At 45.9% G+C, this 26,756-nt stretch overlaps 3 protein-coding genes and 1 long non-coding RNA gene across 23 annotated transcripts; 2 read left to right on the top strand and 2 right to left on the bottom strand.

Annotated features, from left to right (window-relative positions):
- Positions 1–214: 214 nt before the first annotated feature.
- On the bottom strand, positions 215–8,720 carry LOC116432744 (uncharacterized). Of its 2 annotated transcripts, none has more exons than XM_076373549.1 (9): positions 8,460–8,720; positions 7,739–8,278; positions 5,538–7,164; positions 5,192–5,426; positions 4,971–5,080; positions 4,581–4,827; positions 4,313–4,517; positions 4,034–4,232; positions 215–3,960 (listed from the first exon to the last, which is right to left on the bottom strand). In XM_076373549.1, exons 2-9 carry the CDS (start codon positions 7,966–7,968, stop codon positions 1,840–1,842), a joined length of 4,974 nt encoding a protein of 1,657 aa, XP_076229664.1. In that variant the 5' UTR covers positions 7,969–8,278; positions 8,460–8,720; the 3' UTR covers positions 215–1,839. The 2 variants fall into 2 exon arrangements, with proteins under 2 accessions (XP_076229664.1, XP_076229665.1); XM_076373550.1 differs by having other exon boundaries at positions 8,395–8,720.
- A 112-nt stretch (positions 8,721–8,832) lies between these two features.
- On the top strand, positions 8,833–10,157 carry LOC116432760 (ATP synthase subunit d, mitochondrial). Of its 2 annotated transcripts, none has more exons than XM_031990090.2 (3): positions 8,833–9,078; positions 9,383–9,551; positions 9,628–10,157. In XM_031990090.2, exons 1-3 carry the CDS (start codon positions 8,963–8,965, stop codon positions 9,844–9,846), a joined length of 504 nt encoding a protein of 167 aa, XP_031845950.1. In that variant the 5' UTR covers positions 8,833–8,962; the 3' UTR covers positions 9,847–10,157. The 2 variants fall into 2 exon arrangements, with proteins under 2 accessions (XP_031845950.1, XP_031845951.1); XM_031990091.2 differs by lacking the exon at positions 8,833–9,078 and adding an exon at positions 9,102–9,283.
- Positions 10,158–10,290: 133 nt separating this feature from the next.
- Positions 10,291–25,368, top strand: nonC (serine/threonine-protein kinase Smg1). Of its 18 annotated transcripts, none has more exons than XM_031990046.2 (16): positions 10,291–10,603; positions 12,390–12,703; positions 12,776–12,999; positions 13,085–13,337; positions 13,416–13,545; positions 13,624–14,974; positions 15,051–15,207; positions 15,335–15,863; positions 15,940–16,127; positions 16,194–20,468; positions 20,614–20,887; positions 20,998–21,260; positions 21,346–21,622; positions 21,715–23,602; positions 23,697–24,740; positions 24,814–25,368. In XM_031990046.2, the coding sequence occupies exons 2-16, from the start codon at positions 12,426–12,428 to the stop codon at positions 24,996–24,998; spliced, it is 11,316 nt and encodes a 3,771-aa protein (XP_031845906.1). In that variant the 5' UTR covers positions 10,291–10,603; positions 12,390–12,425; the 3' UTR covers positions 24,999–25,368. The 18 variants fall into 18 exon arrangements, with proteins under 18 accessions (XP_031845906.1, XP_031845919.1, XP_031845911.1 ...); XM_031990059.2 differs by having other exon boundaries at positions 12,434–12,703; XM_031990051.2 differs by having other exon boundaries at positions 12,439–12,703.
- On the bottom strand, positions 10,637–11,636 carry LOC116432763 (uncharacterized). The gene is made up of 3 exons (XR_004236166.2): positions 11,487–11,636; positions 11,042–11,338; positions 10,637–10,782 (listed from the first exon to the last, which is right to left on the bottom strand). It is a non-coding gene; the product is annotated as an uncharacterized LOC116432763 (long non-coding RNA).
- Positions 25,369–26,756: the final 1,388 nt, after the last annotated feature.

A 26,756-nucleotide genomic window follows, 5' to 3' on the forward strand; every position in this document is an offset into this window, starting at 1 on the left:
AATCGCTAAAGTCGAATCACTCACGCACGCGCATACTTTGCTTACTTGTACTTACGCTTACACGTATCAACATATATACATACATACATACATACATCGTACATTCGTGCAGACATACATACGTACATACATACATTCGTGCATTTATGTACCTAGGTATCGTAAATATTACAAACATATTCAGATAATAGAAAATAATCGCCCAGTTTGAAAGTACGTGTACAGTGGTTTATTGTAATCAACGTTTCATCAATTTGGCACAAAAGTTCTATGATTTTGTAATCTTTGGTTCCGAAAAACCCTTAGCAAGTAATACTCGACAAGTTGGAAGATACTCACTCGCTTCTCATTAAGAATATTGCAACTGAGATACAGTCTTATTTTATTCATTTTCCTGCTGACTCATAAAAAACTCCTAACTTTTCTCTACTGTGTAAACATGAAATGTCGTGAACAAATTTCCTATGCTTTGTACAATAATGTGTAACTCATTTGCAGTCCCCATGACACCATCCGCGTATCTATGGATAACAGTGCGGGCGCGACACGCACACACGCACGCACGCACGCGCGCGCACACACACACACACACACACACACACACACATATATGCTGTGTGCTCACTATGACTAGAATAAAAACGAACGCTTAAGGTATATCATCGTCGAGTAAATATACTTACACCTACAATTAGGCAACTCGCTTAACTTATGCAACGAATTCTAATTGTCTCGATTGATTGAAACGACCATTCGCGATGCTTTTCGATTGAGAAATAAACTTGAAATTTTCTTGAAAAATTCTTTGTAAATTCATTCGAATAAAATTGGACGAACGAGATGACAATGATAATGGCAATGACAATAATGACAATGCAGTTGACGCTTTTGAAACCGACACAATAAATGGAACGATGCGATTCGCGAAAAATATCGATTGTTGCGCAACAACTTGCTACCTTTTACAGAAACGTGTAATTATCATACCGCGTTTTACTTTGTTCAGAGTCGATCTGTGCAACACAAATAAATATTCAATTGAAAGGTGAACAGAAGGAAATGTAATTTCAATGGGTCGTACTTTTGCTCGTGGAATAAACATTTCCCTTATAATTTTGTTCTTAATTTACCTCGTATCTTAAAAAAATAACGTCCATTTGAAAAATAATAAATACACGTCACATTTGACTATACAATTTTTCATGATGATCGCTAAACACGACTAATTTGACCGTATAAACGTATAAACGTTCAAAACGTTCAAAACGTTTAAAACGTCTCAGCAATTGACGGTCCTATGTAATTGATTTCTTATATTTGTGCGCGTCTTTAATCCAAACTTGTACTTTTGTTCCAAAGGTGAGGACTTTTTGTAGCTTTTTAACGCTTATTCATTTCAATTCAAATGAATTCCCTAGCTTCCGAGATCTCCGCGTGTATCCAAAATGAAAAATACGATCGAGTCTCTCAATATTCCGTGCTCAATAATCACTGTAATCGTAACGCGCCCAATAAAACTCATTATCGACATGGTTGGCCGCTAAATATTTCAACTCCAGACTTTAGCGAGGAAACCAATGCTGTTCAGGATTTCTAGATTTTCAGAAACAAGTCGATCAATGACGTTGCGGCGGTATCATTGCGTTGCGATAGAATATCGATTCTCATTAAACAATCTTACAGGAAGAAGTCGACCACTCGCAGAGGTAATATAGATTCTAACGGAAAAGAATTCTAACGTTCGGTGAAAGTCCAAAATACCAGCCTACGAGAACGAAATGTCGGAGAAATAATGCCGATCAGGACACTTGAAACGAACACGAAACGATCGATTATCGATCAGTAATAGCCGGAATAATGATGGTACGCCGTTCTAGGTGGATGATACGGCGTTGGACTCACCGGATAACTCGGATTGTACCCTGACAAAGGTGACGGTGATGGCGGAGAAGCTAAAATTCGACCATCCACCGAGTCAGGTGCAACATGTTGAGTTCCAGTCCCTGTTGACTGAGGACTCGCGATAACGCGTGCTTCGGACCCGTGCGCGTGATGAGCTCTCGACAAAGTGAGATCAACGGTGTGTCTACCACCAGGTGTAAGATCTAAACTTACTACTCTTAATACATCGTTATGAGGATACGTCGGCGGAGGTGGGGATTGCGGCGATAACGTCGGCGGCGGCGGTGGTAGTGGTGGTGGTGCTGCTGCTGTTGCTGGTCCTGATGTTGGTGGTAGCGGTGGTGGTGGTGCCGGTGGTGGTGGTGGTGGTGGCGGAGGTGGTGGCGGTGGCGGTGGCGGAGGTGGTGGCGGTGCTGCTGTTGGTGCTGGTGTTGACGGCGATGCTGATGCTGATGCTGATGTTGATGTTGATGCTGACGCTGACGCTGATGCTGCTAGCGGTGGCAGTGGCGGTACTTGCGCCGACGGAGGAACGACAACAGAGGAGGGGACAGAAGACAAAGGAGGTGGAGGTTGCGACGGCGCAGACACTGCTATGGATGTAGCAACTGGTACCTGAGAAGCTGTCGAGAAAGGCGGAGGTGAAATGGAATAATTGCCGGTTCTACTGAGATCAACGGTTTGTCTTTCCGTAATTTCATACATATGATGATGATGATACCGTGTAGTGTTCTGTATTTGTATACCGAAACCGCAGTGAAATCCCCGTGCAGTCATATCCAAACCCTGCAGGTCTCCACCGTTCAGAATAAGAGGTTCGAAGCTCGATCTTTCTCTAGGAAAATTTTCATCGATGGTATCGTATTTGTAAGACGTTGAAAGATCCAATTGCATCGTTTTCTCCTTGACGGAGAGGCTAAGATTTTGTGCTACAGAGTCACCTTCGTCGCTGGACAAATTATCGGTGGACACCGGATGATGGTGATGATGATGGTGGTGGTGATGATGATGATGAACATCTTGATATCGTGAATTCGGTGTTACCGACGGTGATACTAGATTATCCTGCTGAATATGAATATAATTATTTGGTGAAGAAACACGCGGTATGTCCTCGTGATGCAAATACTGTTCGATATTATGCGTTCTCGGTGTTCCGATATAATCAATCGACCGATGCAGCTGGTAGTCTACGTGCAAATGAGTAGGTGGAGTATTTCGACTGTTCGATGCGGGCACAGGAGACATCAGTTCCTCTTGTTGTTGAATATACGAGTCCAAGTGATTCGGCGATCTCTGAGGTAACGGAGATTGTAACTGGCTGGAGATTGAATAAAGATTCGCATCGCGATCATTATCCTCCAGTATGGGACTAGAGACGGCTCCTATATCCCTCTCAGCGGCGTCGAGGGCAGCTTCGACCAATAAACTGGCATTCGTACTTTCGGTTCTTCTATAAACGCTGAGCCCCAACTTGTTCTCCATAACATTCTGTATTCGCTCCGCGCCCGTCGACAACGACAGTTTTTCGTCAATCTCCTTCCTGGTATTTTGATATTCGTAAGCGCTTCCGGCAACGATGCTCGACGTCGAAAACCGTGGGACTGTCATACTCGATGTTACGTTTACATTCAACACCGTTGACGGATTGAATTCACCGAGCCACTTCTTACTACCTTTACTCTGTAACCTTGAAACACCGTACACATCCGTTTCTACACGAACGTTTTCTATCGTTGACTCTAAAGTGGCCGTTAACGACGACGGCGGTGGCGGTGGCGGTGGCGGTGGCGGTGGCGGTGGCGGTGGCGGTGGCGGTGATGGCGGTGGCAGTGGCGGTGGTGGTGGTGGTGGCGGTGGCGGTGGCGGCGGCGGTGGCGAAGACGACGACGGTGACGATATTAAAACCCGTGAACAATGTTCCACTCTGTATTTGCCTGTAGAATTCGTCCCAAATTCGATGATATTCGAATGCGCGGAATTGTGCGACACTTCAATGCTCGAGTCCTTTTCCAAACTTCCTTCGTTCAATAATGTTACGCTATTGTTGTTGTCTTGCTGCAAATGTTACAACATATAACGGTGAATCTATAAGCAGCGTACACGAACCGGTACTCGTTCAAGGACAAACCTGAATTTTTCTGCCAGGTCGGGGAGTTTTACCGCGGCCAACATCTTCTACCAACCCTCCACTGTACGCGTCGAAAGTGTACGCGACCGATCGTTCGATCTTCGGCATCATCTCCTCTGTGAGCCCATGTACTTTCTTATAATGGAATTGTAAGCACTGCTTCGTGGTAAAAGCCGCCTTACAGCTATTTTCTTTACACCTGAAACGAATCGCGCGTTTCAGAGCGCATACGAAAATCCGTCGACACGGAAAGTCAAGTGTACGCCGTGTCGGTCTTACTTGAACGGTTTTACCCCGCTGTGCGTTAACATGTGTATCTTCAAGTTACTCTTATTCTGAAACATTTTGCCGCATCTGTCGCAAGTCGCAGCACCAACTACATCCTTATGGTGAACTTCTTTCATGTGACGTTGAAGAGCGGCACGAGAACCCAACAGTTTCAAACAAAGTTTACACTGAAACTCTCGAAGGACCTCGGACATGTCTAAATGTAACACGTTATTGACAACATTGCCCCGTCAGATGTGATTGCCAATTTCCTACTTACCACTATGCATTCGTTTAATGTGTACTTTAAGCTTTTGCGGTTGACAAAATTTACGTCCACAAAAGTCGCACAGAGGTCTCGAACGCTGAGGATTCTGCGCACAGCCATACGTTCGATGCATCTCGAGATAATTTAACCGTAAAAAGAACTTCTTGCAGTATTGACATTGATACGCTCCTCGACCCGCGTGCAACTCAGCCGCGTGTTTCATGATGTTGTCCTTGCCTAAAACAGCAGCTCCGCATACCTAAAAGAGCGACGGTAAGTATGCCATATTATATGTAAATATTTCATTGTTCCGCGAAACAGTGCGAGAGACACAGAAAATCAGAGTGAAAGACAAGATGCGTAGCCGGAAGCACAACTCCGTAACCAATGAACCGCACCTACCTTACAATGATACTTTCTTATCGTCAGACTGTAGTTAGTGTCGTGGAAGATGCAACAGTGCAGACGATAATATATCGGATGCGAAAAGCTTAAATTGCAACCCCCGCAATCTAGACATAGGAAAAAGAATGAGCGTTTCATTTAATCGATATTCGAACGTTTTATCTTTTTCTTCACAACATTCACCATCGATGCTGATATTGACAAAGATGATACCATACTCGTTTTGTCTACTTTATTTTTTCTTGTCCAAGCTGAAGATTGCGAATCCGCCCAGTACGTTAGCTCCATTCCCGACACGATATTCTGAGTAGTAACTAGATGCAATTCTCCTTGCTTCGTAATTACAGCCACGCTTCTTTCTTCTTTTGTCTCTGCTGGTCTGATATAACGAATCCAATTACTTTGCAGTGGATTGGTGGTGCTTATGTAACAAGTTTTACCATTGTTATCTACCTAACGAAAAATAAGACTCACCTTTTCATTGAAAAGAATTCTATTCTATAACAGTTACAACAATGATAATTATATATCTGAATAAAACTAATAATGTCACGTCGATTTTACCTCCCAAATATGTCTCATAGAAAAATCATCGGGAATGTCCATTTCCCTGACTGGCAGCCCCACAAGAGGACCCAGTTTCACATACATCGGGACTGAATTTTTCGCATATATTCCAAGTCCATGATCCGAGTTGGTGATTTTTAATTCCAAACAATCGGGCAAAGAGTCTCTAGCGTACAATGGTCGATCGTTATCCACGGTCAATCGTTTCTCTTCTTTCTGAGCTTTCGCTTTCCTTTTACAATGGTCTGCCGAGGGTGAATCATCGTCCGACTCGACGTTATCCTCGGCCACTTGCCTGTATCCATCGGACATTGGGTCGTCGTACTTGATAGATTTGAATATTTCACCGTTTTCTCTGTACCTGTTTAACCAATCTTCGAGCGATATGGAATCCGGAATCGCGTACTGCGGCGTTATCAAAGGACAAGCATCCTGTAAGTGTCGATTATTGCATTCTTGGCAAAGTTTTATTTTGATCGCTAATCTTTGCGGTTCGGACATTAAATGATCAAAGTTCCCCTCGTTTTGCGGCTTTGGCGCTTCGATCACCGACACATCGTTTATTAGAGAGCAAGCGTCTTTATCGTTCCGCGCAACTATTCCATCTTGCGGTGCTTTCCGTACATCGTAATGCTTGCGATTCCTATGCTCACCGGTGTATTTGTGCCTTTTCTTTTTATGTTTATGCACAGAATCTTCTGGAAAATCCTCCGACGAATCTTCCTTCGTGTTCTCATCTTCGTCCTCGTGCGTATCATACTTTAACCGTTTTCGTCTTTTCTTCAATTTTCGAAGGTCCGTTTCGTTTGTCAAGCCTACGCTTAAGGTAGCCGAATCATCGACTACGTTATCATTGTTACCGAGACCAGCACAATGGAAGCTGCTCGAAACGTTTTTATCTTTCTCGAACGTTTCAGGTTGCACCGCAGAACTGGCGATCAGTGTATCTATGACTTTGTCCGCGAGCGATTCACTGAAATTACTTTTACCAGCAGACGTTACAGAACTATTTGATTTTCTTGTTTCTTTATTTGTATCGACAGATGCAACGTTCTCCGCATTCGCATCTTCTATGTCGGAATAAAGGATGTTTCTATCTGTACTTACATTATCTATAAATTCTACGTTACCTACGTGTTCAGTCTTTGTTGCGATAGGTTCAATTTCTCTAGCTTCGACGCAAAACTTATTTTCCAAATTTGACTTGACTTCGTATTTCTGCAGTAGCCTAGATCTACTGTCCTTGGCGGGAAGTTGTTCTTCCTCCTCCAATGTTATATCCTTCAATGGTGGTTTTTCAGTTTCTAAGGATACAATTACATCGACCGTTTTCAAATGACGTTTCTTCTTTCGTTTGTCTTTACGATGTTTAACTTTATTCTTATGATATTTGGACTTTGAATCGCACGTCGCGTACGTTTCCAACTGTTTCGGTACCCTGGCAGGTTCCGTGTCCACGGAGGTCTCGTGCTCCGTGATAATACCACTGCCTTGTTTCCTCAAGCTTCGACGAACAGACTCTCCTGAATTTTCTACCGGAGCATTGTTCGAAGCCGTTTGTATTTTGTCTTTCTTGACTCGTTCTGTTTCTCTTTTCCCTTCGTTGTTCCATTTACCGCTGTGTCTATCAATTACAAAAGCAAGCGTATACATTGAAAAGGTAAAGACAAGAACAACTGTAACGTAGCGAAAAGCAAAGAAGAACATTAAAATAATATTATCAATGATAAACGTTGAGATAATGTACAAAATGACAATAAAAACTCGAAAGTAAACGTCAAGCGACAAATACTATAATTCAATGATAAGCATGGAAAAGAAGTTCATTTACCCAAATACAGTCCACACTTGCAGCTTAACCTTTCTTTTGTTTTCGTTTGGTCCATAATGAAATACAAGATTGATGATATAAACGAAATCGCTTACCGCTTATTGTGCTTTTAACAAATAAAAGATTCGATCGATTGCTTCGATATGCAACGCAAAGCCCGCAAGATGGCGATTCAAGTAAGTTCAGTAGAGTAGAGGGGAAGCCCCATCATTGAGTGATAAGAAACGGTTGATGTGCTGGTTAAAACTGTTTTCGTAGCACGAATAAAATGCCGGTAATAAGCTGAATGTTATTCAACTGAACGTACAAAAGAAAGTAGAAAAACTATGTCTATTCTAATTAGAGAAGCAGTTTCTTCGGAACGTACCTGTTTGTGGACTCTGCCAAATCCAGCAAATAAACAGCAACATCTTCATCCGTTGACAGACCTAAACGTTTTTTAAGAGACAGCCAACGCTTTCCGTTGGTAGGACCGATGCGGACGCTGCGAAAGTGTCTGGTTTCCGGTTCCGACGCAACGTCGGGATTATTAGTTCGATGACGAGAATTTTTCGTTAACTCCAACTCTCTTGCATGTCTCGTATTTTTCTTCGGCATCACTACATCATAGATCTGCTGGTATTAAAGCGGCGAACTTGAAGATATCCGCGGAGGTCGCGCACCGATATTATCCTATCCTCTTTACGCTCACCGCCTAACCACCACCGCCCACTCCACCCGTTCCACCCACCCTCGCCACTTTCTACTCACCACCCCGAACCACTCGCACCCACCACGCGCGTCATCTACTTCCCTTCTTCTGCTCGTTCGTTATTCTCCTTTCCTTTTCCGTACCCCACGCACCCCGTCAACGTGGTCATCCTCTTTTATCGATCCTGCAGTCTGCGCTTCATCGTTGTGTATCCACCTACGTACGGTTATGACTCTATATACGAGTACTCGTGTATTTATATAGGTATTTATTTATGTATACATGCATATGCATATGCATATACATACATATATATATATATATATACGCACGATATAGCTGAGTGGATACAGACCACTTGGCTATGTATTACGATTTGTAACGTATCATCAATTACCAAAGTGTAAAGTTTGCTTCCGAGCATAGGAATCGAAAAATATTTCATTTACGTTATCGATGTAATGCCATGCTGAGAAACGGGTAAACAATGAACGCCTACTTTGGTGATGCAAATTACAGTCACATACTCGTTCACGGTAATTTTCTACACCTTTTACTCGATAATCTTATTTGTTTCGTGTGATTTAGCTTTTCCGTAAAAAGCGAAGAAATGATGCTTTATCAGGAACAAAGATACGCTTATGTCGATATCGTTGGTTGTGCGAATCGATTGCGTCGATACTTTTATATCGATTCTTCGTATCGACTACAATCGATTCGATGACTCGATATCGCATAAATATCTCGATAAATATCGAGGTAGTAAAATCAATGAGAATATCGTCGGCGAAACGTGTGCAACTTCAGAAACGTAAGTTTTCGCAATCGTCCGAAAGTTGAGCGTGAGTAGGTCGAAAGTTGAGTTACGTTAGCTGCGAACGTGGGTTACTAGAGCAAGAAATGTCACGAAGAACCATCAAGACGATAAATTGGGCAGCTCTAGCCGAGCGATGTGTAGACTCTGAAAAGAATGCATTGGCTGCATTCAAAGCTAAATCGGATCAGTATCTACGACGGTTGGTAAAAGTCGTCAAAACAAATTCATTGTTATATAACATCTTCGAATGTACGCGTTAAGTATTACCGTTAGTAATCCAACTAATTAATCACAGACCATATTTTCAATATTTTTCCTTACTTTCCTTTTTTGCGTGAACTAATCAAATTTTCGGTTACTTTGATTTAAACAACGATTCCGATGTTAAGTGATTACAATTACAAGTAAGATGTCATAACCTCGTTAAAGTTCATTTTAATGATTTTACTAGATATATTTCGAAAATAATTGTGCTTCAAGGAACTGCTTTATATATTTTACAGCATGACAGCTAACCCAGAATCACCACCAAAAATTGATTGGGCCTATTACAGAAAAACCATTACCACTCCTGGTTTAGTAGATAAGTTTCAGAAAGAGTACGAAGCATTGTCGATACCGTTTCCAGCTGACAAATATACAACAGACATCGATGCCGAAGAGAAAATAGCGGTAAATAATTTACATTTAAAACGTTCCAACGGTATAATTTAACTACGCAATAGTAATACTATGTCCTATATTATAGTTGCAAGAAGTTGACAAATTCGTGCAAACTGCGGATCAAGAGATTGAGAAAATGAGAAAAGAAGTAGCTAGAGTTCAAAGTTTATTACCATTCGACCTCATGACGATAGAAGATTATTACATTATGTATCCAGAAAATGCTATAGATCCTGAAAAGCCTACAGTATATCCTCATGATTTATCGGACAATGGCTCCGAAGAGACTGAAAAAAGTCATTAATGATCTGTAACATATGCAAGTTTCACATAGTCTCAATGTAATGTCATTGATAATTTGTCATATTAACAACTGTTATCATCGGTGCCGTGAACTATGGATAGACGATAAATTTAAGATGATTTTAAAAGTGTCAAAATAAAAGTGCACTGTATCAAATACAAAGAAACGATTCATTATTATGCTACTCGATATGTTACCAAAGACTTTGTACACGCGATATATTTGTTATCCTTATGCAGTTCGTAAAAAGTAAGAAGCGAATGTAGCGTAGTAATAAGTGTAAAAGCATAAAATGTTTTTGTAAGAATTTATTTCATACTTTGATTATTCTCCATAGAAGACCTTTCTGTTGCAATTACAAACGAAGGCATTTTTACCTAATATTACAGGATTCTTGGAAAATTCTATGCAGTTGTTACAGCGAAATTCGATATTTTGAAATCTAATTGAATTTTTTTAGTAATTCCAGTATTTCGTCGTGGATCGCACTGAAAATCTTTCAAATATATTTGCTCGAATGAAATTAATAATCGAAACGAAGGCATTTCATTTAACATTTGCATAGTAGCTTGTCATTAAAGTTGCCAACTTCGGGAGTGTCTGACAACCAAGTAAGAAAAATGAAAAAAATGAGTATGAAATCGATAATTGGAAAAGATGCGACTTAAATGCCACCTGGTGGTAAATGTAGAAGATGCATATAGTGGGTATAGTTGATATGTTTTATGTTTACTTATGCCTACATATAAATAAATGAGTAAGTAATTAGTCGAGTACTCGTGTAAGAAATTTTGTTGAATTTAAGATTTAAAGATGTACGTCGAAACCCGGTCCCGATCGATGTATCGCGTCGATTTCAAAGTTTTTCAAATATAAGTATAAAGCGCGCTTTTAAATCTTTCCAAAGCTCTAGAAATCCTGAGATCATGTGATTTTCTGAAACAGAATGAAAAGGGTAAATAGAGACACGACATTCCGTAAAGGCGAATTCGTAAGTAAATCGGTGCAGTGATTATAAGACGCGAGCGTTGTATGTCGCTTCGTTTAAAATTACAAAGTGTGCAGTTCAATGGATTAGATTGGACCGAGGCATAGAAGATTAATTGATGATTGATCAATGATTTCCAGCTGTTAACCAATAATTCATTTCACGCGACTGTATTGTGCAAAACGAAATATTGAAAAATAAACGTACACAAAGAAAAAGATGATAAGATTGCAGAAAAACGTGCGGCACGCGCGATTACGCTTGTACAAGTGTGGTTATGCTTGTTTCGCGCGTAGTTTCCTTTACGTTTCACGAGTATATTTACTCGACTGCGGAATCACCGATGATTCGAACTTGTAACGATTTCAGTAGTGAACTTAGTAGTGATCCAGGCCAATCGGATTTCGGAATCGATCCGAATATCTTTCAAAGGATAGTTTGCATTGGTCCAAGAATCGTTGCTTCGTCGTTTCGTGTTGCGTGCACTTGATTTCGTTGCAATGCCTACGAGTTCAAAGGGTGTAATGTAATTCCATGTAGCTATCGATAAAGCTTCTGGTTAGTTCGAGCAGGTACGAAATTATCGTATTTCACGTAAATTATCATTTCTGTGCGTGCAAATGTGAGAGCGTGACCGTGTGTAGGTACATACGTAAGCATAGTATGGGTTGCCCTCGTTAGACGACGACGATTCGTTAATGCTTGGAAGGCATGTGGCGTGTCTATTAGTTGATCCACTTTTCTAGTTTTCATTTTTCTCTTTTTCTATCTGTTTCTTTCTTTATCGTACAACGATTTCGATGAATTCGAAAGAACGAATTTGAAAAGTGTGAAGGTAATGATACAAGTTACTCGCCGTTTACCGAGAGCATGTCAACGGATAGCGTGGAGGCTACCCTTCGTAAACGATGCATAATCCGTTTCTCGTTGCGCTCGATTTTCCACACGTTTCGAGCTGGAGCCGAATTTTCAAACACGTACATGCAATTTTCCGATACTTTTTGAGAACCGTTGTCGAATAAAGCCGTACACAAATGAGTTCGCAGTGTATTTGATATTCGTCGAGCAGTCAATTCTCGAATGTAAATCGGAGTACGCTGTCGACATGATTGTGCTTATTTCGATTATTTAGATTTTGCTCGCGCAAACGATCGGTAACGAGTAGTTTCTCGAGTTTTTCCGGTTTCCCCGCTTTTCGAATCCCTCGTTGAGTCGGTGACGGACAAGATACTCGGGAAATCTATTGAAATCGAAGGATACTCCACGCGTGTCTGAAAACGCTTACTCGAAAACAAAGAATCTTCTCAAAGTTCGAATTAACGAATCTTCGAGAAATGTTTGCTCGTTTCCAATAAATTTCTCGTGATTTCAAATGAAATGTTATCGTTATCCTTCTCGCTTTCTCATCATCCAACGCTTTCTTTCTTTTAATTTATCGATACTGCATTTACGATGAATACGACACACCATTCGTATCCATTTTAGCTTCGATACCAGAGTTTATTGCTTCTTATAATATTTCTACTTTTATCTTCTTTATTGCTTATTATTCTAGATTATAGTTATTACACACGTTTAGAACATTTTGTACATGCGAAGTATAGGTTATGCAGATCGTCTGCACAGTAATGTAATGAATAGCTGTGGGAACTCTAATATTAGCACAAAGCTACGTGGTTCTAAGTGTTTGGAGGTGCAAGAAGAGTCTGTTGGCAATAATCAAGCTACAGAGTTAGATAAAGGAGACATCAATGTTTTAAGTGGTTACAATTCAAACGATTTTAATGCTCCACGTGGCACGTTGGTCATTTGTCAAAGAAATTCCAATCACTATTCGTCCGATCATAGTTTTTCCAGATTCAAACCCAGGTAACGTATATATCTCACGCGTAACGTGTACACGGTTTTCTCGCAATCCTGTCAGCTGTCGACTTGTTCTAGAATCAGTGGTGTTCCACGCAATGAGTTTCGAATGGCTCGTGGGGGCAGTTCCGGAGACCGTGCCAGAGGCGCGTTACGGGGTAGAGCTTATAAAAAGACACCCGTCGACAGAGACTCGAACTCTGAAACCAATTATTACCCCGCAACTAGACCCAAATTTCAAGAATCGTTGAAAAATCAGGAAAATTCCCAGGGAAAGTATTACGATGATAAACGAATGAATGGTCCGTATCAATAACTCTTCCAATGTTGGTAAGTTAACACGTCAAAGGAGTCCGCTTAACACATTTGTGCCGTTCGTGTCAACAGAAGACTCTAGAATTTCAAAGCTCTTGAGGAGATTGTGCCGGGAAGACGATTACGACCACTTTATCCTGCTATGCAAACAAGCGCAGGATGGTATAATAGCATCTGAAAATCAAAGATACATACGACGAAATTTGGATGTTATCTGCGAAAGTTTATTAGATATGCTACACACGGGACCCGGAGCAGAAGCGAAACAACAAATCGCAAAGTGTCTAGGTCGCGTTGGATATGCAGCTGAACAGGATTTCAAACGGTAAACGCATCGATTGGAAAGTATACGAGACGAGATCGTTCTGTTAACCGACAACGTTATCGCGACTTTCGTTTACAGATACATAGACTGGACCTTCAATAAATATTCGCTGGAACGGAAAGAGGATATAAAATGCCTTTTAATCAAATCATTCATCGAGGTGTTCAGAATGGACGCAGAGGCGCCAAGGCTAAAGGAATTTTCAGTGGTATCTGATATTTCGCGTCTCGCGTTGCTTCACGATTGCGAGTTTATTGAAAATCTGACGTGCACTTGTCGTTTTCAGCTAATGATGTCGAAATTGCAGTCAACATTGGAAAACGTCGATCGATCGGACCTACTGGTGGCAACGGTAGACGCGATATTGTTAATAATGGAATCGTATCCTGAAACGTTTTCAAATCATTTTCGCGACACAGTGGACATATTGGTTGGCTGGCATATAGATTCGACTCAACAGAAAGCGATCGCGAGTTATGCCAGTCGTAGCTTGCAAAGATTGCGAACCTTTTGGATAGCAGACTTGCAGTTCACGTTGACGTTATTAGGACAATTTTTAGAAGACATGGAAAGCTACGACGAAGAGTTGACTTTACCGGAATCTGGTAGAAGTTCACCCGGAGACGACGCGTCACCGACACCGCGAGAATGTATCCTCCGCATCACGTCTCTGATCTCCGTGTTCAATACGGTCACGAAAAGCATATCCGAACATTTGAATCCAAATGTTACACCGAACGTGCAGTGGTCGTTCCTGTCGGATTGTTTGTCGAAAATGTTGAAAACGGTCGTAAAAGCTATCGAACTGAACGACGACAAGGAAATATCGCTCTCGAGTTCTGTCCTGACAGCCGAGAACGTCGACGAGCTGGTGAAACGTGTCAGGGCGGTAAGCGGCGGCGGGGGCGGCGGTACCGTACCGCCCCGAAATTTCAACAGGCCCGAGTCAGTTGAGGAGGACATGGTCGAGATGTTCAAATCGTTCAAGTTGGACAAGAACGAGATCAAAAGCTTGAGGCTGAGCGTCGAGAGAGAAACATGGTCGAAAGAGAAACGGGAGCCGCTGTTGAACATCATACGGTGGCTGGAGTTCAAAGAAAGAAAAGAAAGTATCGATCTGACCGAGGAAAAGGAGGAGTTGATAGTCACTGCGAACGAGTGTGCTTTTCTGCTGTTGGGACAGCTTCAGAGTCGCACGACGAAGAATCACGAGCTACTCTACAAGTTTATCGATCTTCAGTTGAAAAGGATCCACATGTTTTGGGACGATACGATAATATCCATGTTGAATATCATTTCGAAAATAATCAAAGAAGTATCGGCGAACTTACCATTGGAACTGGTGCACAAGTTGCTCGGGAAAGACTCGGCATTACTAAAACTGAGATTCCGCGATTCCATCTCTATTCAGAATGCTAGCCTCCGCGTGTACCACAGTTTGTTGAGTTTGAAAAATATACCGTTGCTGCAGGAATCGTATCGATACATATTGTCCGATTTGGAGATCGCCTACAGGCTCGTGCTGCACGACATCGAGAATCTGGTTCCCGACAATCCGTTGCTCGACGGAGTCAGATACAAGAAGAAGGACTCGGAAGTCGTAATTACTTTCCTGTTGCGAGCTCTGTCCGACATAGGTAAACATTGCGAACACATCGAAGCGCGACAAAAGCTGAATTACGGGGTAATTGTAATTGTGCCTGACATTTTCAGCAAATGCGAGCAACTCGATAATCGGCATGTGGGCATTGAAGCCGAGCATTCTCGAACTATTGGCTGTCAAGTTGAGACCCTATGACAGCAGTTTGTCGGTAACTAGTCCATTTTTACAGTACAGTATTTTGTACTTGCTGTACGCTCACTGTTCCAGGTAAGATGTTGAATTCGGAACGATGTATCGTTACCATTATCGCAGTAATTACCGTTTACGTGGTTGTCGTTGCCGTCGCCCTCGCCGTCGCCATTGCTGCCACCTGACCTGCCCCTCTCTGTTCCAGATACAATCACTTTGTACCGAGCTCCAGCTTGATAACCGGAACCTCTGCTTGTCGCCCGATAGACATGTTTCCAGGTGCTTTGGACGTACCGACCACGTCTCCGACCAGTGGTCACCTTTCTATAATTCTGAATTTGATAGCTAAAAGTTACAACGAGCATACCCCGGAGCAAACCTTGCTACTCTTGTCGATGTGGATGCAAGAGATCTGTTTACAGTCGGAAAATTATATCGGCATATTGAGCAAAACCACAGAGTACCAGCAAGTCTTGGGGAGTCTCGTCACCTGCGGAGCCAGCATCGATCGCGATATCTCGATCGCTGTTTGCGAATTATTTGAAATGATGCTGAGCGCAAAGAATGTCGTATGGGGAGAACAAGTCTATTCGAGGATAGTGGATTTGGGGATGTTACATTTGACGTCACGGGAGGAAATTTTGCGAGAAAAGTATGGTTCCTTATTGACGCGCGTGCCTTTAAATATCGTGATACCAAAGCTCAATACGGAACACTTGTTATCGGAAACGAAGGTGAGTCGAAGGAGAACAGGAGGTAAAGTACACGGTTCTACTCGATATCAACTACTCGATACTACTCTCTCCACAGAGACATCAGGAGATTAAAGATTACTCGACAGAGTCGTTGGTTCTCGCTCAAAGATTGCACATGCGAGGAAACAGTAACGGAGAGATGCAGGCTCAACATTTCAAGACTTACATGGCGTTTCTGCTGCAAGAACAGTATCTGAACGCGTCCGAATTGGCCGAATTATTTACGCTATGTTGGCCGATTATGTAAGTACTCGAGTAACCGGTTCAACTGCCACACCAGGGCTAACACGCTTTACGGGTTTTCCTTAGATCCGAGAACGAAACCACCAGAAAGATGTACCAGTTGGGACTCGCGAATCGATCCTTCTTATACTTTTGGGCTGGATTCGAGGCGGCTCAGCATTGCGTGAACAACAAGCTTCGCACTTCCCTAGGAAAGCCACAGGAGACGTTCACGTCGATCGAGAGTGCTCTGAAAACATTGGCTCGCGAGATCTCGTACAACGTGGAAGTCACGAAGAAAGAGAAACGAAGTTTGGACGACCTACTGAGCGAACACAACCGTGTCCGTTTATTGATCGAGTTCCTCGAGCATCTCGAGAGAGTGATACACAACGCTTCGGAGGGATGCGCGATCGCCTTGCCATCGCTCTCGAAACCGGTCCGAACCTTCTTCCACACGAACAAGTCGACTTGCAAGGAATGGTTGAATCGCATTCGCCTGGCACTGTGCGTGGTGCTGTTGCATTCCGGGTTAGCCGGTAGCGCTTTGGGGAACAGTGAACGGCTGTTGGAGGATCTCAGCAACAACGACAACACCCATGGCATCGAATTCGAGAGGGCGACTCTTTGCACGGCTCAAGCGATGGTCATGTTGGGAGAGGCGGAGGCGTTGCAAGGCCTTTACGTTTACACTAAGGAGAAGGACCGGAAATTCCCGTGGTTGAAAGCAGCGATGGAAGAGGCTGCGGGCCACTACGAGTCCGCCGCCGAAGCGTACAAACTGATCATCGAGGAGCAAACGGCTGCCGCGAGAAAAGATTCCGAGTACAAAGGGGGGGAGGCTCCGGAGGAAGGCGAGGTTCGGGTGCTGGTCGAGGCCGAGGGGAAGATCGAGAATGAAAGTAAGAGCGCGGCCGAGGACGAGGCGGAAGATGTAGGCGAGATCGACGACACGCGCGCCGGAGGCGGAGGCGGTGGCGAGATTCTCGGTGAAAACGATGCCATCGAGGGTTTCGACGTGGACGCGGTCGACGATGGCGGCGCGGAAGCCATCTCCGTCGGAAAGGAAACCAGCGTGAAACCCGAGGGAGACAGTCAACTGTTGGCCTTCTGCATGCAACGGTTGTCCAAGTGTTACGAAGCGGTCGGCGATTGGTCCCGACTGGAAGCGTGGAAGCTTCAAGAAGCTCGACTGCTCTCGCGAGAGAAAAGAAGAAACCTGGGCAAGCAGTTACAGGCTCAGACGGACAGCGGGGATTATCGGCGAGCAAAGTGTTTGAAGATGTTCGAGGACGGCGACGCGATAAACCTCGACGACCTGACCAATTGGAATTTACTGGGGAACGACACGGAGAAACCGGGCAACTGGAGTTGCACGAGAACGTTGCTCGAATGCAACGACACGCTGATGAACATAGCGCTCAGAATTCGCGTAAACGACTACGAAGACGACTTCGAAGAGAAGGTGGAACGATGCCGAAGGGTCGCGACTAAAACCATGGAGGAGGGCCTCCGTAACGTGCCGTCGGATCACTTGAACGAGTCGATATTGATACGCTACGCGGCCAACGCGCTGAAGGGGCTGCTGTCTGGCCGGGAGGAGAACGCGGCGTTTCAACTCTACAAAACGGAGAAACTCGAGTACGGAGGCATGGACTCGCGGGTTCTCACGCGAATCCTCTGGTGGTCGGAGTACTTTGAGAAAGCGCGAGAGAAGGAGAACGCGAAGAATTCGAGAGCGAGCGAGGTGGCCGATCTACGTTTGCACATCGTTCGAACGGCCAGGAAGGAGGGAAACTTTGAGCTGGCGAAGCGCGAGCTTATCAATTACTTACGATCCGAGCAGGAGATTTGTCGAATCGAGGAAAAGAGGAGAGGAGGCGAGCACGTGGATCTGAAGTTGGATCGAATAACCGCCGAGACTTTGAGGAACGTGATGCGCGTGAAATGGTCCAAGAACAACATGCGTGCCTTTCGCGAATACTCGAAGCTGCTCTACGACATGGACTGCGTCGACAACGCGCTCAAAGTCTGTAGCGCGACCGCGCTGGGGATATCGCGAGCGATCGTCGAAGGTGAACGGTCGACCGATCTGCGAGAGAACGGAACCAGGCTTCTCCTCACCCTTGGGAAATGGATCCAACAGCAGGAGGTCGGCATCGCCGACAACCTCCAGCTGGAGGAACTGCTCGAATTCGAAGCTCTGCACAACGACGGCTTGATGAGCAAGTTGTTCGGCTCGACCACCAATTCGATACCCACCTCCGACATGACGATCGGCAGACTGATGCAGCTCGGGGTGAATCAATGTCCGGATCTGCCGATCGCCTGGTGCAGCTTCGCGAGTTGGTGCTACAAGTGGGGCAGAAAGATCGTCGACAATTCGAACGTCGCTCGCCTGACCGATTCCGACAGATTGGCCATACGGGAGCTGTTGCCGTTCCAGACGGACGAGGTCGATCTGATCGCGGTCTTCTCGATACTGAGCCAAAGCAAAACGATCCCCGAGGACGAGGGCGACATCACGGACGCGACCAACGACGTCAACACCTCCGACATGATAGAGAACCAACTGCGAAACGTGCCGATACTGAGCCTGGCCAGTCCCGATCGTCTCGCGATGTTGGTCGACGTCTGGAAGCAAGCGCAGAAGAGGATCTATTCGTACTACGAGCTCTCGGCGAACGCGTACTTCAAGTACCTGCAGCTCGCCGCGAGCAAGGAAACGAACGATTGCGACACGATCACGGCGACGCTTCGGCTGCTGCGACTGGTCGTCAAACACGCTCTCGAGTTGCAGAACGTCCTCGAGTCTGGCCTCTCCTCGACCCCGACGGCTCCGTGGAAGCAAATAATACCGCAGCTCTTCTCGAGACTCAGCCATCCGGAGGCTTACGTGCGGACTCGAGTCTCGGAGCTGTTGTGCAGAGTCGCCGAGAATTCGCCGCATCTGATCACGTTCCCCGCCGTCGTAGGCGCGGTCTCCGGCCAGAGGAAGAGCTGCGACAAGGTTCTGTACGCGAAAACGGAGAGCAATTCGGCCGAGAACGATCTGAGCTACGTCGAGGAGGAGAGAGGCGTCGAATCGATGGACCACGAGGACGAGGAGGCCGAGGAACGGGAACAGGATCAGGAGCAACGGCTGGAAGACGACCAACCGCGAGGACAGGCCACCAGGGACGAGGAGGAGGAGGAGGAGGGGGAGGAGGAAATCGCGGCGGGAGCCGACGGTTCCTCGACGATCTACCACTATCGGGACGAACACGAGAAACTGATGGACTGCTGTTTCTCGCAGTTGGTCGACTGCCTCTCCAACAGAGTCCAAGACTCCGTGGAACAGATCAAGGTGTTGGTGAAGGAGCTGCGTCGAATCACCTTACTGTGGGACGAGCTGTGGTTGGCGACGCTCTGCCAGCATCACACCGAGATCTCGAAACGGTTCGAGCAGTTGGAGATCGAGGTGCAAAAGGTGCAAGACAACGTGTGGCTGACCATCGAGGAGAAAGACGAATTGATCGCCGAGAAGCATCGGATCATACTGAAACCGGTGGTCTTCATCCTGGAGAACCTGTTCGCCATGACCTCGGTCCCGGCCGAGACTCCTCACGAGCGAAGCTTCCAAGAAAAGTTTGGTCCCTCGATCGAAGAGGCGATCGGCAAACTGACCAATCCGAAGAACCCCGCGAAACCTCAGATCGCCAGCCTCTGCTTGAAGCAGTTGGAAAACAAGTTGGCTCAACGCGTGCACAGGCGCGCCGCCTATTCTCTCGCCATGAACGACATCAGCCCCGTACTGGCCAATCTGAGGGACACGCGCATAGCGATGCCAGGCGTCGCCGCGAACGACAATAAAATCGTTAGCATTCGATCCGTGGATAACAACGTGCAGATATTGCCGACCAAGACCAAGCCGAAGAAGCTCGTTTTCCACGGGTCCGACGGACACGTTTACACGTACCTGTTCAAAGGACTGGAAGACCTTCACCTGGACGAAAGAATCATGCAGTTTCTGAGCATATGTAACACAATGATGTCGAAGAAGGGCGACTCGAAACAGGTCTACAGAGCTCGGCATTACTCGGTTATACCTTTAGGTCCGCGATCCGGCCTGATACAGTGGGTCGACGGCGTTACTCCGTTGTTTGTCCTTTACAAGAGGTGGCAACAGCGAGAGAACGCTATGACCAATAAAATCGGGAGTACCGCAATTTTACGACCATCCGAACTCTTTTACAACAAGCTGACGCCGCTCTTGAAAGAACGAGGTATCGGTTTGGAAAACAGAAAGGAATGGCCGGCTCAGATTTTGAAACAGGTTTTGGCCGAGTTGATGGCTGAAACACCAAAGGATCTCTTGGCAAAGTTAGTTTTCATCCTCCTCCTCCTCCTCCTCCTCCTCCTCCTCCTACTTCTCGTGCTCCTCCTCTCCCTCCCGCTCCTCCTCCTCCTACAGCCTATTTACGTTCGTTACTCACACGTTTCTCTTTATCGATCTTTGTTCTTGTAGAGAGATTTGGTGCAACAGTATAAACGCTGGAAACTGGTGGCAAGCAACAAAAAATTACTCCTATTCGGTTGCCGTGATGTCGATTATCGGCTACATCATTGGTCTCGGCGACAGACACTTGGACAATGTTCTGGTAGATTTGAACACGGGCGAAGTGGTGCATATCGATTACAACGTGTGCTTCGAGAAAGGCAAAACGTTGCGCGTGCCCGAAAAGGTGCCTTTCAGAATGACTCCGAACATCAAGACAGCATTGGGTGTAACCGGTGTCGAGGTACGATTGCCCGTCCATTGTTCCGGCCATTATTATTATTATTATTATTATTATTATTATTATTATTACTCGCCAGTTCAGTTTCCAACAGTGACGTCCGTCTTTTCCAGGGTATATTTCGCTTAGCCTGTGAACATACTCTTCGCGTGATGCGCCGAGGTCGCGAGACGCTGCTCACTTTACTCGAAGCATTCGTGTACGATCCGTTGGTGGATTGGCGAGCTGGCGCGGACAACAGCATCGCGAGTTACGGAGCGTGTCAAGCCAGAGCCAGATGCACGGGTATAGGAAGAAAACAATTGGAGCAAGAATTGACGCGAGCAATGTTCGCCGTTCGAACGGCGGAGATGCGCGCCGAATGGTTGGCAAACAGGTTCGGCGTTACTTTTACTCTTTTCTCGACACCGTTCAAACCTCTCGACCATCGCAGGCTTAGGCGGGCATTTTTCCGTTTACAGGGATGAACTGATCAAAGTATTTCCATCGTTGTGTCACCGCTTAAACTGTTGGATAGACGCGAGTCAAGTGACTCGTCAGTGCCAAGAGCTGTTGCAAGACAGACATCAGCAGCTTGCACTGGTGAAGGAAGCGCAAGCGATGGGGCGCAATCATCCGTTGTACTCGGTGACGAAGCGTTACAACTCTTTCAAGAGAGCACGCGACACGCACGAGAAGGCAAAGGCCGCGTTGAAGGAGAAAATAGAGGATTGCGAGAAGCAAATTAACATGCATAACGTAAGAATACTTTTCGAAATATACAAACAGAATTCATCTCTTCTCTCTTCTCTCGCAGAATTCATTCGAACGAACGCATTCGATCGTTTCAGCTGGCGCTTTCGGCGGTAAGAGGTACTCAATTGGGCCAGTGGTTATCGGAATTGGGAACGTCCGCGAGTTCGGAGGAGCACGTCGTGTTCGACTTGGTGAAAGAATTCCTACAGAACGCCGGCCAGAGTCAAATGATCGTTCAGTGCGAACAATCGGAAAACGAGCTGACTCAATTGGCGACGCAACAATCGATCCTGATAAGAAGCTCCTTGGATCTTCTGAGTCAGTACTCTGCGATTTGTAATCTGTACCCGTTGAGCAGCATGTCGCAGCATCGTACGGTACTTTATCACGGTTGGGCCAACAAGCTGTTGAACTCGGGGAACGTCGACGCGTGCCGCGAAGTGATGGGACAGTTCGAGGCCACCTTCGATCCGATCAAGAGCACAAACAGTCAGCACGTCCAACAGATACTCACCTTCTCGTATCAGATGCAAGGGATTCTGAACGAAGCGAACGAGAGGCTGAAGAAAGCGGACGAGAGAATGGTTTCGGAAGGATTGCCGGAATCCCTTGGCAGAATAGAGAAGGCGTACGCGGAGTCGAGAGTGCAGATACAGGGATTTCTACGGCGGGAGAAGGGAGGAGAACGGGCTCTCGAGTGCGTCAACATAACCGCTCTGTGCGCTCTGAACAAGCGCTACTTGATGATGGAGGGCGCCGCAAAGTGTGCCGGCGACTGTCTCGTCGATCTCACCTCCAGAGAAGGAGATTGGTTCTTGGACGAGATGCGGCTGATGTCATCGTTGATCGCCGAATTGGTCACCTTGATACCTGAATGTCACAAAGCGAACAACGATCCCAAGATATCGTTGGTGCTGAAATGCTTGAGAGGGTCCGATTACATTTACAAAGGGCTGCAGGAACTCAATTACAATTTTCATACAATCATACTGCCGGAAGCGATGAAAACCATCATAACGGAAGAACCGACTGTCATTCGAATGATCGGCGAACTAACCGAGATTATTGTCTCGCCCGGGATACCGCTCGGCGACATTCTCGCGCAACTCGAGGTGCACTTGCGCTTCACCGTCATGGAAATGGAGAGCCCTCACGCCATGATACAAACCGTCGTGAACAACATGAGGTTGCGGTTCGAAGCGTTGCTGTCCCGAACGGCCGAAATCCAGGAACCGAATCAAGATGAAACGCTGACGCCCGGCCAGATGCTGCTGATGGGTTTCAACGGACTGTTCGAGAAACTGCAGATGGAAGGTAACGCGTTGATCGGTACCTTGAGCGCGCTCGATATTCCTGCCGGCTGGAGGAAAATCGATCAGATTCGGGAAGCAAAGGAAATGTCCGCGCCCATCTTCAACAAGGCGGCCTGTCAAGTCCTCGAAGACATATTTCTGGTGAAACGGCTGCACACCATTCAAGAGTTCTTCATGATGTGCAGAGACATCGCGACCGCGTTCAAAGGCGGCCTGGCGAATCTCTACGACGACGAGAGATTGAACAAGCCGATCCGAATCTTCACGGCGGATTACGTGTCGCGGCAGTTGCTCGGCGTCACTTCCCAGACACTGGCGATCGCGCTCTGCCTCTTGCTGCAAAGAATGGGACTAAGCGTCATCACCGAAATCGAACAGAGAGACATCGGTGCCGAGAGTAAGGTCTCTTTGGAAGAATTGTGCAGGAAGGTTGTCGATCTCTGCCTGAAGAGGGGTTCGTTCTCGGGTTCGGTTCTCGCGCAAGCTAGCGCGCTCAGCAGTACCCTCGAGAGCGCTTGGCGCAGAAAACAGACGGCCCGCCTGACCCAGCAGTGCGTCGAGGTGGCCAGAGCCAGTATGCAGAGACTTCAGCTGCAACTAACGGCTCACCATTGGTTGCACGAAGACAGCTTGCTCCTTAGATCTAATCTGAATCTGATGAATCCCTTGAGTAAGTCGAGATTCGTTTATATTCGTTTATATTCACTTTATATATTCCTGCGGTTCTCGCTTTACCGATCTCCTCTCGCGCAATTGTTTTTCAGATCGCTCCGCGTTTATGCTGGAACTACGCAAGACAGCTGCAGGCCTGGCCGCGCTACAATCTCGCGTGTGCGAAGCACGGGATCAGCAACAAAATCTTGTATCCAGCGCGGTGCAGCGTTTGAAATGGGCCGCAGGAGCAAATCCGGCCCTCGGAGAAGTAATGTCAGCGTTCGACAACGCCGTGCTTTCTTCCTGTGAAAAATTGACCCGACAACACAGTCTCGCGACTAGCGTTGTCAACACCTGCAACTCCATATTGCATTACGAGGCCTTGAGAACGAGGACGTCCGAGAGCGTAACGCACGACACCAACTTCGTGAAACTGGTGAAACATTGGGAAGAGAGTTGCATCCTGACCATGAGCTTGACAATTACCGTCACCGCGATCGAGGAGAGCCTAGTCGAATTGCTACCGATGGAGAATAACGTTGACATCAACTGGTTAAAGCAGGCGGAAAGGTTCATTTCCGAGGCGATCCTCGACGTACAGAAAAAATTGCAGGAAAAGCAAGAATGCTTGCTCGCCTCGCGGGACCGCTTACGGGAACAAGTGTTAAATTTGCAAACTGTCTTAACCGAGCATCATAGGTTGATGTCCGACGTTCGAATTTTGCTGCGAACCATGGCCAAGCAAGAAAACATTACTGGCCTCCAGGAGTTTCTTGCTTCGTACCGATCTTTCACCGAAAACATATCTGCGATCGTGAAAGAACTGGAATCCGACTGCCTCGACGCCAACAGAAGCAGAACGATCAAACAACAGTTGGAGAGCATGGCGATCGTGGTGCCGAATTTATACATCGAGTTGTTGGAATTTGCCAACGAGAAGAAACCGAACCTCGCCAAGCTGTTCGATAAACAGAAAGATACGGAGAAGAGCAGAGGGGCGAAGGAGAGGGGTCGAGAAAGGGAGAAGAAGGGGGGCAGCAGCGGTGCGGTTGCGGTAACGGCGAAGAAGAAGAAGAAATCCACTAGGCAGGAAGGTGTGTGCTACAGCCCTAAGAAGGGAGTACAGTTGGCCAGGGATCCAACCACGGGTAAAGGTAAGGACGAACATTTCTCGCGTTTCGCTTTCCAACATTCAGACTTCTCTGATGCTTTACGCTTTACGCACAGCTGTCCAGGAGCGGAACGCGTACGCGCTGAACGTCTGGCGTCGTATTCGAATGAAGTTGGAAGGCCGGGATCCGCACCCATCGCGCAAATACACGACGGCCGAGCAAGTGGAATACGTGATACGCGAGGCTCAGAGCACCGACAATTTGGCCCTCTTGTACGAGGGTTGGACACCGTGGGTCTGAACGGAAGATGGTTGACGCGGTCGCGTCGATGGTTCAATGCTCGTTACACACGGTACTAGAGTTTGTGCCGTTCTGCGTTCCACGCTCTACGCTCTACGATGGAGCCAGCTCTCTGCCGACCAGGTGTGAAGTACCTTCATCGTCACATGGAAGAGGGAGTTCACTACGCCCGTGAGAATGCCGTTCGAATTCGGCAACGCGCTTCTACATACAAGGAATAATCTGCGCGATACGTGATCAGCGATCCACGATCCGTGATCCGAGATCGGCAATCTATGATTCGCGATCCGTCATCCAATTTTGATTCTGGCACCGATTCTATGATTGTCTCAAATACCTTTGGTCAATACCGCACTCGTCGTCTATTCTATGGAGGTCTGTCTGTTTATTTGTTTCTGCCCGACATTACTATACCCGTCTGTCTGCCTACCCATCTGTCCATCTGTCCGCCCGCTTACTTGCCTGCTTTCCTGTTTCCCTGCTTACCTGTCTACCAAACGACTTTCTCTATCCATCTATTTTTCCATCCGTCTGTCCATTTGCACATCTACCCGGTTCTTTTCTTTCCTATCTACCCGTCAGTCACCTATCCTTCCAAACACCTTCGCGTCCACGTACCCTGTGTGTATCTATACACCCATGTACCCTGCCTGCCTATTTTCTTCGACCTTCCCGTTCCAGTCAATTTCGGTTAACGATAGACAGCCGAGTAATATTTCTGATAGAAAGGTAATTACACGGGGTAAACAGTGTATCGATTCTAATACATGAAAGTCGATCGAAAAGAGTTTACGTCCCTTGAAATTTCTATTTACACGCACAATGACGCGACATTTGGGAAAAGCATAGAATCTGTTGCTAATCTTGGGAATAAAATAGGACAACGACTGCAAGTTCAGTCGAGGATGCGGAGAAACTCGATGACGATTAATGCGTCGATGGCTATGACGCTCGAGACTTTAAAGAAACATCTGTGACGTACTGTCTACCACTCCCGTGATTCGTTTCAAGTCAAACGACCCGTCTCTGAACTTCAAATTCATTTCATTTTCAAACTTATCCATCAAATTTCCTCTATGTTACAGCAAACGTATCGATCGGTTGGTCGAATCTTACGACCGTTCATTTTTAGACCATGTACAAAGGATGAGTGTGTGCACAGCTACCGTTGGCGAGGAATTCTGATTTTAAATCAACTTCCAAGTTTTCAGCGGGACCAGTCCGATATACCGTTGAATAGTCCTGCGCGAAACAGCCGTACTACTCGTTTTCAAAACGCTGAACCACAGAAACGATAGTATTCCTATAATTCGATGTTATTCCCATTTTATCCATACAATTTGATGCTTTACTATTATCGTTGAAATTCTAACGTAACAAGACGCGCAATTGCGTTCCGTTCCGTTCAAAAACAATGTTACCTCTCATACGAGTAATTGATGTATCTTTCTTGGAACAAATGCATTGATTTGATAAATTCCTATAGTTTTCTATACGCGGTGAATCTCCACATTGCGAAATAACAGGCCCAAGTAAAATCGTTTGATTACAGTTTTGCGTGGGCAGCATTCGAGTGTCCAGCTTCGAGAAACATTTTTACTTTTCTAGTCGCCAGAAACCATTTGTGACCGGCTCTTGAAAACAACATTACATTTGTTCCACGGAGAGTATACCTTACTCGCGGTACTTTCGGGTTGAACAAAATTCAAAGCGTAAACATTTCTTTACGTGATACGTATTCGCATTTGGTAAAGACTT

This window comes from Nomia melanderi, chromosome 14, assembly GCF_051020985.1.
Source record: "Nomia melanderi isolate GNS246 chromosome 14, iyNomMela1, whole genome shotgun sequence".
NCBI lineage: Eukaryota > Metazoa > Arthropoda > Insecta > Hymenoptera > Halictidae > Nomia > Nomia melanderi.